This window comes from Buceros rhinoceros, unplaced genomic scaffold (assembly GCF_000710305.1).
Source record: "Buceros rhinoceros silvestris isolate BGI_N320 unplaced genomic scaffold, ASM71030v1 scaffold616, whole genome shotgun sequence".
NCBI classification, from domain to species: domain Eukaryota; kingdom Metazoa; phylum Chordata; class Aves; order Bucerotiformes; family Bucerotidae; genus Buceros; species Buceros rhinoceros.
In genome coordinates, this window is record NW_010419114.1 from 59,137 (window position 1) to 68,987 (window position 9,851).

Here is a 9,851-nt window from a genome sequence, read left to right on the forward strand (position 1 = left end):
TTTTCTCTAACACAGAGTGAAAGTGTCCTTTTCTCCCAGACATCTGGTGCCTTTTGCTGCTGTCTCATCCCCCCCTGAGCACGTGCTCATCAAAACGGATGAGCTGTAAAACAAATGCTGGGCAAAGTGGCTGCGAAAATGATTTTATACTATTGTTATAAGCTCCTAGGACATGTCCTCCATTGTCAAAGGCTTGACACAGGCATTTCTTTGGTGGAGTAAGAAGGAGCAGGTCAGCCTGCTGGAGCTGAGCACTGCAGGGGAAGGATTCTACCTAATGCGCAATGAGGGTGACTGTCCAGGATGGTGTTTGTGAGGTTGGAGATTTCCTGCCTCTATTTTTTGAACCAAAAATAAACCAGACCCATCCTTCACATCTAATTAATTCAATGTGGTTTTAATGGGAGCAGGGCTGCTCCACGGAATCCTGGTATTTCCGACATTTGAGCAAACAAGGTGCCAAACCTGCGGATCAGTGCAAGGCTGGGGAGCAGAGAGGGGACCTGAGCAAGCTGACCCTGGTGTGCTGGGGATGCCAGCTCATGACCCTTGCACCAAGCTGCACCTTCATTTTCCTTCTAAATCAAGCTCCCAATTTAAACGTGTATTAACAACCAAATTCCTGCATCCCGCGGCTGTCTGCTTTGTGTTACAAGGGCTGTATTCTCTGCTCGTTTGAACCACATCTTAGGGAAGAAAGGGAGAGAGGAGGGAGGAGCAGAGGAGGATGAGCCCACAGGAAGTCCTGCAGAAGGGAACATAAATTTTGAGTGACATCTTTTTCATTGTGCAAAAGAAGATTTAAACGGTGCCAGCCTTTATTTTCAGACTAAACTCGATGTGGAAGTAATCCTGGAAGTTAAATTGTATTAGATCATGCTCAGTATTTTATTTTACCTTGTATGTATTTTGTGGCTGTGAGACAACCCTTCTCCAGGGAAACTCACGTTGGGTTAGCATGAGCATGGAGCAGTAGATCACGTGTCAAAACACCGTGGCTTGGTGGTTGGTTTGACACTCAGGAGAGATTTTCAGCCCCATGTCCCTCTTTTGGGGCCAGCCAAGGCTTGGCGTGACTCAGAGCACCGAGACAGTGAGGGGCAATGTGCCTCCAAGGACAACTCATGCAGGACCCCAGGGATCTGCTACAGTAGAAAGCACTTGGCTGGTGTTTTCCTCCTTCCTTTAGCTCTTTTATCTCCTCCAGGGTCATGCTGAACCACACTCCTGCAGCTCTGGGGTGGCCCTCAGAGAGGATACCTCTCTGTTTGAACCTCCTTGCTCTTCAGAAGAGGGAGAAAAAGAGATGCTACTCCCTCTTTTAACCATCTCCCCTGTTGCTAAGGCCTCTAGAGAAGCTCAGTTCTATCCTTCCTTGATAGTTTTGTTCAGATTGTGTTGACCAATTTATTTCTTTTTCTCTGTATTTCAAGAGGAGCTGAAACACATACAGCTGGGGAACAGCATGTTGCAATTTCGGAGCAAAGGCAGGAGCTGTTTGGATATGTCCTGACATCATCTCTCAACCTCTTCTGCATTTCAGCTCATCGGTGGCCGTGAGTCTCCAAAGCTGCCCAAGGAACACAGGCTCCAGCTGGTACTAGTAACGTCTGTGACAGTGTTATGGGGGATTAATGCTGATTCCTGGAGAAACAGCCCCTGTGCATTGAAGATCCTGGGGTTTATATATTTGATGCCGTTACAAGAGAATCTCTCACAAAGGGGAGTGACTGTCACCGTGCCGTTTGATATGAGAGATGGGAAAATCTGGGCCAAGCATAGAAGTAGCTGGCACTGCCTAGTTAAACCCCGAGGCGCTGTTTATATTAACGTGATGCACTACCCGACAGGTCGTAGGCAATATTTACACCAGCCGGCCCCAGACTAGGGGTTACGGGAGCTGCAAGGCTGTGTGTGAGCCTGGTAAAACTGAAACTGCAGATACTGGTATTTGGGTCATAAGGCTGCAGAAGAAATGATTTCCATAAAAGTCAATACAACCAGTGGAGACTGAGGACTACCAGTATGCACCAGTGGTACTCAGGATGGCAAAGAAGGAGAAACTGGGAATAGTAATGGGCCTGGGGAGCCCTCATCTCCTTTAGACATCACTGAAAAGACGCAGCATTTGCTGGGCACAATCCCCCTCTGCTCTTGCCCATGTTACTGAGCAGTGTAAACGTTAGGTTTGACTCCTTAATTTCCATTCCCAGCAGCCAGAGATCTGCTTTTTACCCTTCCGTATCATTCCTCTTCTTTTTTTCCTATTGCAGGAGGATTGCCTCCCTTTTGGATTAAGGGTAGAAGATGCTATCTTGCTCGAAAGGAGCCATGTTCCCCTAAATAATTCTTTGTTAATGGCATCGAGACAGCAGAGAGAATAGAAAAACCTCTTGGCATACAAACCCAATGTGTTTTACTCAGACTATATTCTCCAGCCCTGATTTTCAATGGCCTCAGCTGACAGACTTGAAAATGGATGTGAATTCCTGCCCCTGCTCACGCTGGTGATTAAATTGTCTGCTGGCACTGGTTTTGTCCATAAGGAGCAAAGGCAGAAAGTGCAGGTTGAAGGTCTCCTAAGAACAGGCTCCAACAAGCAGCATGTCACTGCTGACCCACTGCCAGCTGGGGTCTTTTCCTCAGTTTCCTTCCAAGGTAATTTTTTTTTTTTTAAATTAAAGAAGTAGTTGTTTTTGAAGTTCCATTTAAACTTGATTTGTGCCATCCCCCCTGGGGATGTCTGGGTGTTTGGAGGAGAAGAATGAAGAAAGAAAGAAAATTTCCCCTTTGAAGGCTAGATAAGGGCCCCCACCTTCTCCTCACCATGTTCAAGGCTCTTTCTATTTGCTAAGATCAGGTATAACCCAAACTGGCCTCCTCTTCCCCCTCCAGTTTTGAGTTTCACAGTCCTTTTTTCCTCCTAGAGTGGTTTCTGCTCACCAGTGGGACCCGGGGGCTGTATTTACTGCGTGTTTCTGCAGTGACTAAGGCTCTGGCCAGACTCTATGTTTAAAAAACGCATCACTTAGCTTTTAAAACACTCACATCGATGCAGTTTAACACCTGGAAAATCTGCTTGCTGGGCACGACCAGCCCTAGAGCTGTCTTCAGAGAGGCATCCACAGGAGCCTGGATCCCAGTAGAAATGCCTTGGGAGCCTGGGCTGCAGCGCCAGCGAAGGGACACATCTTGGGAGAGGAGAAAAAAGATTGTCCCGGTCCCAAGATGTGCAGCCATCATCCCTTTCTGCTCCTGAGAGGGTGTTTATATAGTGCGCCAATAGCACTCTCTTTATGTCACTCGGCAGGCTGTAAAGTAAACCCACACCTACAAACATCTCCGGGAAATATATACAACGGGTACACAGCTCATTTATCCTCCCAAATTTCAGCGTGGCGCGTCAGCTGTTAAACTCAGCTTCTACTCATGCTTACTGTCACTGGGGGTTTGCTGAACCCCACTTGGAGTTGCTCAGACTTTTTGTTAGGGATACAAGCTGCCATAAATTTAGTCCCTTCCGGCAAAAGAAATGATTTGCAGACAAATCTGACTTCCTTAGATCATGGGAATTAGGAAATGCAGCTGTTTTAGGAGCAGATCTTCAGACTGGTGCTCTTCTGTGTCTCATGGTTGCAAAGTATTAGCCGTTTGTTCCTCCTTTTTGTGGGATGGTGACACTACATCTCGCAGCAACATTCTCCTCAGACTCGGATCTTGGGTGAGGAAAAATGAACGAACTCCTCGAAACATTTGTTCAGAAGGAGAATTATTAATGCACACATGAACGAAATGGAGGCTGTGTGGATATTTCATTAATACTTAGCCTTTGTCCAGTATCACTTGAATAAATGCAGAGACCCTCGAAGTCATAATTTCAAAATTCTTAGATGTCCAATAAAAAAGTAGGGTTTGACTTCATCTCCTAAGAAGCATCTTACTGAGGCATCACCCAGCCAGCTGTGGGAGACTGAGGGATATTCTTTTAACTGGTTCAACCTATCTAAGTGCTTTGTAATTGCTCTCACTAAGCAGCTCCTGCAAAGGAGCAAATGCTACCTGGAACTGATTACATTTTAACAGGCTTAGCCAATGTCCACCCGGGGACGTGCAAAGCCTCCCCCTGATGTCCACCAGTTTGTCTCAGCATTGTTACTGGAGCTCAGCTGCGCCGTTCAATATCTCCTTCCTCCCGCTACCTGGAACTGATTACATTTTAACAGGCTTAGCCAATGTCCACCCGGGGACGTGCAAAGCCTCCCCCCGATGTCCACCAGTTTGTCTCAGCATTGTTACTGGAGCTCAGCTGCGCCGTTCAGTATCTCCTTCCTCCCATCCACGGCGGGAGCTGATGCGGCAGGCAGCTGGGGAGGTGCTGGGGGCTGCTCCAGGGAGAGCGGGCTGCAGGCTGGTGTCTGGATGGGGAGAATTAGTCCATGTCGCAAAATCGTCCATTTTGGGCAAACAGTGCTTTCAGCCTGAGCCAGCCTCAAATATACCCTGATTTTTGAGCAGCTGCTTGGAAACATGAGACTGAGATGGGGCAGATTCATATTGCCCCTCTCTGTCTGGATACGGTACACAAGGGTCTGGGCAGCGTTTGGAGGCGGTACCTGCTGGAGGCTGCTTGTTCTGAATGGGCTGTGTGGGCACAAGTGTGATTAAGATTTATTTAGGATGTTATCAAATTACTGGCTTATCAGGCTAGACAATCAGAGATTATTCACCCTCCCAGGAAGCATCACACAGCACCCAAGAGACTCGACTTCCCAGCACTACAATACAGCCCGGGAATAACACACAGAAAATCGAGGTGGTTTGGGATTGGAGAAATGGAAGGAACCTTGGATGGTTGAAGGCGGGTGTGAAGCTGCTTGGCAGGAGGTTTATTTTAGCACTGGTGCAGGCATCGCCCTGTTATCCTCACGGAAGAGCTGGGAAGCTGCCAGCGCCTCGAGCTCTCTGAGGCTGGGTCCTCACACCTGGTGAGCACTGACGGCAGAGCGGGAGTTACAGTTGGGAATCACACACTTAATGAATTAATGAGGTGGCTCCCAGGCAGTGGGGCTGACACCTTCCTCGATCCTCATCTCCCTAATTATTTTGTAACGACCAAAGTCAGACAAAGCCAAGAAAATACATAAATGCTACCCAAGAGGAGGAAAATGATGGCGTGGATGTTTCAAACGAAGCTGTTAGCCTGACCATTTCTAGCTGCCTTTTCAGTGTAAATTCATCCTTCATTTCAGTAGATCTGGAGGAAGGAAGGAAGGTGTTTGCTGCTCTGGTCTCATCCAACTGCTCCGCACTCTACAAACTGCAAAAATCTCTTTTCTGAGCACTAGTTGTACAAGCTCTGAAACATTTCACCCTTAAAACAAAATCAAGCTCTCTGTACTTCAGGCCAAAGTTCCCTTCTAGAAATGGAAAATACTTTGACCCCTGTGAAGCCCCGATTTTGTGCCAGCAGTTTTATTAGTGAGGACAAGCGTCATTGTTCTTTTCCCATCCTCTTCCATAAACTAGCCTAGACTGCGTACATGGTTTTGGCTCACGCATCCCAGGATACATCATGTGCATCCTTGTGTATTTTTTGTTACTTTTCAGACAGCTCAGAGGTCTGGTTTATTTAAAAAAAAAGTGGCAAGGAATGGGTGACAGAAGTAAATGTGAATCAAGCACCTCCAGTAATCAAGTGCATTAGAAAAATGAAATGAAGCAAGATTCCACTCGCACCCGCCTGATAAAAAAAGCCTTTCTGCACGATGTGGTGATTCACAGACAAAACTAAGGGTGGATTTCTTGTTTGCTGGATCTTCCTCAGACCAGAAAAGAAGCAAACTGCTGCTCTTCTAGTGCCTTCCCAGCAGGGAAGGGAGCTTGGTCCTGCTGCTGGGATGGCAGGAGATGCAGGTGATATTTTTGCACCGTTTCAGGCTCCAGACTGAAGCCTTCACTTTTGATAATTTTTCTCAGCTTTTGCAGCGTTAAACAAAAGCAAAAATTTGCCTGGAAAAGAAGAAGAAAATTAAGCCTATTGTTCAGAGAAGGAAGCGCTCGTTTGCAGTGCCTCAGAGGAAACACGGACCCGCTGGGGAGAAGTCCTCTTCCACCAGCACCAGCAATGCCCAGGGAACGGCAGGTGTAAATTTAAATCTCTCTCTCATTAATAATGAAGAGCTCCCTCTTTTCGATGTTAAAAGAGTATAGAATACTAAAAGGAGAGAGAGAGGTGTGAGATGTTGTAGCACAAGTGAGAAAAGGCAGCTTCTCACTTAATGGCAGTAGGCAGAAGCATGAAGAAACAGAAAAAGATAGCAGGGAGCCGAGGGACCGGGACGGCCCCATCCCTGCAGGGCTCAGTGCTGGAGCAGGGCTCAGTCCGCACCTCCCTGTGGATGGTGGTTCATCGGGATGCAGAGACAGGAAATAAACACAGTCCAGCAAGGTAATTATGGGGAATTTAATGTCTTCTGGGTTTTCCTCTCCTTTTTTCTCAGTCAGGGTTTCCCAGCGTGGTGCTCGAGGCTGGGATGCACGTGACTCGCCTACGGCACGGGCAGAGCGCACTGCATGGGACACATCCCTCCGGAAAAACAGCTGGAAAAACCTCATGGAGGCTCTTGGTGCCTTCTCTAAGGATTTCTTTCCTTGTTCAAAACAGGGCCTTGGCCAAAGCACTTCAGCTACCAAGAGCTTTGGCACGAAAATCTTTCTCCTCTCAAACTCTCACCACCTAACGTGCACGAGGACTCTCGTGGTTTGAAACCAGTGCCAGCATATTTTGTTGGATTTTTTTTTTGGTACTATTTTTGAACAGCTTTTGCTTTATCATCTGTCAGCTTAAGCTCCCAGCCCAGTCTTTTCCTCAGCTTATTTAATTAAGCCATCCAGTATTTTGCAGTAGAGCTCAATTCCTGGGTGCAGGACCTTTCACTTAACCTTTGTCTGAACCAAAGCTCTGCAGAAAAAAGAAAAGGAATAAAGTGATATGTGAAAGGCTGAAGCTGCTGTTGATTAAATCATTCAAACGCTGGGCTAGCTTTGCTTTTTCAGAGTCTCTGCCTGTGAGCAGGTCTGTTCTTCAGCGTTACATATCAACAAGCAAAGGCAAAAGAAAAGGATTATTTGTGATTACCCTAAATGGGTTTCTTCGGAAGAATAAAAATAAAACTGAATTTCCTTCTGTCTTCATCCATGGACACCGCAGTTCTGCCTAGTTTCTCCACGAAGTTAGGAACAGCCACCTGAGCAGTTCATAAACAGCCAGTTGGGCTCCCAGCTGTCACTGAGACATTGCATGTGCAATTATTGTGGTTTGTATTAAGGTATTTTCCAGAACAGGGCTGGGGAATTTGTCTGAAAAATCTTTAGATAGCCAGCCCTCAAAGGGCTGCAAAATTTAGTTAAAAACCATATAATTATAGAATCACAGCATCGCTTCGGCTGGGAGAGACCTTCAAGCCCATCGAGTACCCCTGTTCCCCCAGCACTGCCAGGTCCCCACTGCCCCCTGTCCCCCCGCAGCACCTCCACACGGCTGGGAAACCCCTCCAGGGATGGGGACTCCACCACTGCCCTGGGCAGCCGGGGACAGGGACTGACAACTCCTTCAGTGAAGAAGCAGCATTTTGGCTTTTTTTGATTTCTGCCACATGTGAATTCGGCTTGGGGCTAAAAATGTCTTTTTTAGGATATTGTGATTAGCTGGGTCAGAGCCTGCAAAACATCAGGAGGAATATCTGGTGGGAGGAGGCAACTCACGGAAGGGTGCACGTACGTCCCTTGGGAACTCTGCTGAGTTTATAGCGAGACTTTTGGCCCCCGGAAAGGCGATAAATCGGAGTCACCTTCCCCCACCCAGGGAGACATTGTGTGCGTGTCAGAACAGGGGCATTCTCTCGCTGTAGACAACACAGCGAACCCCTGCCACTCTCTTGCTTCAGGAGTTATTTCTGGGATATTATAAAACATGAGGGATGTTTTGCTGTCAAATCAGTTCTTCTATTATCAGAGTTTTGAAGAGGAGAAACACTAGAAAGAGTCTGAATTAATGAAAAAATCTTTTCTTCTCCTGCGTATCTTCAGGGGAAAACTGATTTTCCACACACTTCTAATGAAGCAGAGAACACCTTCAAAGCAGCTCCGGCTTGTACCTTGGGAGCAGGGGAAGGAAACCACCAACACTGGGTGTCCAAAGTCTTGGCTGACAGGAATTTGCACGTCTGACTTACCCTGGGCAATGCCAGCAGGGTTGCATACAGCAAGAGGGCTGTACCCTGTGCTATGCGTCCACTCCAGCTGATCTCTTCAAACTCAACCCCATGATGTAAGTTTGGTTTTAAGACTACGTCAGTCCCCCAGTCACACTGAAAGCCTAAAACCAACGCCAGCTGAAAGAGAGGTGTTCAGGCTGGAGCTGGCCAGAAATAGAAACAGGGAAGCTTGATGTTATCAAGTTGTTTCTGTTTCACAGAACGTGAAATATATTTCAACTTGATTTTTTTTCCCTCAACTATTCCCCCATTGAGCACAATTAATTAATAATGCTTAAATTGCTCGCTAGCTTCTTTTCTCTGTATGACTAATTTTTTAATTCTTTAAGTGAAGATTAGGTCTCAGAAAAGTGACTCTGGGAAAAAAAAGAGAAAATAGTGGAAAATAGAGGATAATATTAGCTAGAAAACTCTTGTGACTCAGCAAGGAATAGATGAGTAAGGAAAGAGACCAAGAGAACAAACATATTTGTTTTCCAAAGTCTGAGTCTTGGAGACAAGAGCTGGACAATTTTGGCAAATGTCAAAGTGTTTGGGGGCAATTTGGTTTTCCCAAAAGAGCTGATTTCCATCTAAAATATGTGTTGGGTGAAAGCATTTACCAATTTCAACCTATTACTCTTCAAATTGCATTTACTTAGACACTTCTAGCCAGACTCCGGGGATACTTACGCAGGACCCTCACGCCGTGCTTCAAGGCTTGCACGCGGTTGGGCTCCATGGACATGCTGAGCATCGTCTGCTGCCCGCCGATGGTGCAGACCTGGTTTTCCTGGGCAGCCTGCTTGAACATGACCATGAGCTGGTTGGCGATGATGGTGTTGAGCACAGAAATGACGACCATGGGGAACACGAAGGAGATGAAAGTGTTGACCTGCAGGGGAGAGAAGTGGCACAGTCAAGCGATGAGAAGGCTCAGCAGAGCAGGAGATTGTGGTTTATTTCGCAAAGCAACAGAGACACAGCCTGCAGTGGAAAGCCTTTCTCTTACTCTGCTGGCTTTGGGTTTTGAAGGTTTATTGCAGAGGGAGAACTCAACCACCACTGACATGTGCTCATGGCCAACATTCAGCAAAGGCAAATTCATTCACATCCAATTATGTTGTCTTCCCCTTCCCAGTGCAGTTCATTGCCAGAAATGTCTCAACCGAAACATGCCATTGATCTTTTCATCTTCAGAACAGCAGGATGCTTCTTAGCTTTCCTTGTGCGTGGCGTGACTTCTAAATAACAGTATGTTATTTATTTGTTCTTTATTACAGCTCTCCTTGCGGTCTTTTTAACTTTTGTTTTGGTTTTCTGTCCTCTCTTTGTAGATTTAATGACAGCATTTTGTTATCTCATAACCAAATTATCCAATAAACATTGTGCCTTAAAGGATTAAAATTGATCAGAATAAACAAGTGGAAGTTGCAATGATTTTAGTACAAATTATTTGATTACTACAGTTTTGATAAAATTAAATGGAGGATCAAATTAAGCAGTGATTGAATCAAGTGGAAGTCACTGTTTGTGTCAAATAAATGCAGGAAAGCTTTGTGAGGGCATTATGGGCTGTCTAGAAAGCCTGCTGGA

At 46.2% G+C, this 9,851-nt stretch overlaps 1 protein-coding gene across 1 annotated transcript in view; it reads right to left on the minus strand.

Annotated features, from left to right (window-relative positions):
- LOC104495748 (neurotensin receptor type 1-like) overlaps positions 1 to 9,149 on the minus strand; it is a 15,129-nt gene extending 5,980 nt beyond the window's left edge. Inside the window, exon 1 of the mRNA XM_010138758.1 lies at positions 8,949 to 9,149. Coding sequence (XP_010137060.1) covers positions 8,949 to 9,120 — 172 coding nt within the window. The 5' untranslated portion in view covers positions 9,121 to 9,149. The remainder of the gene's footprint in view (positions 1 to 8,948) is intronic.
- Positions 9,150 to 9,851: the final 702 nt, after the last annotated feature.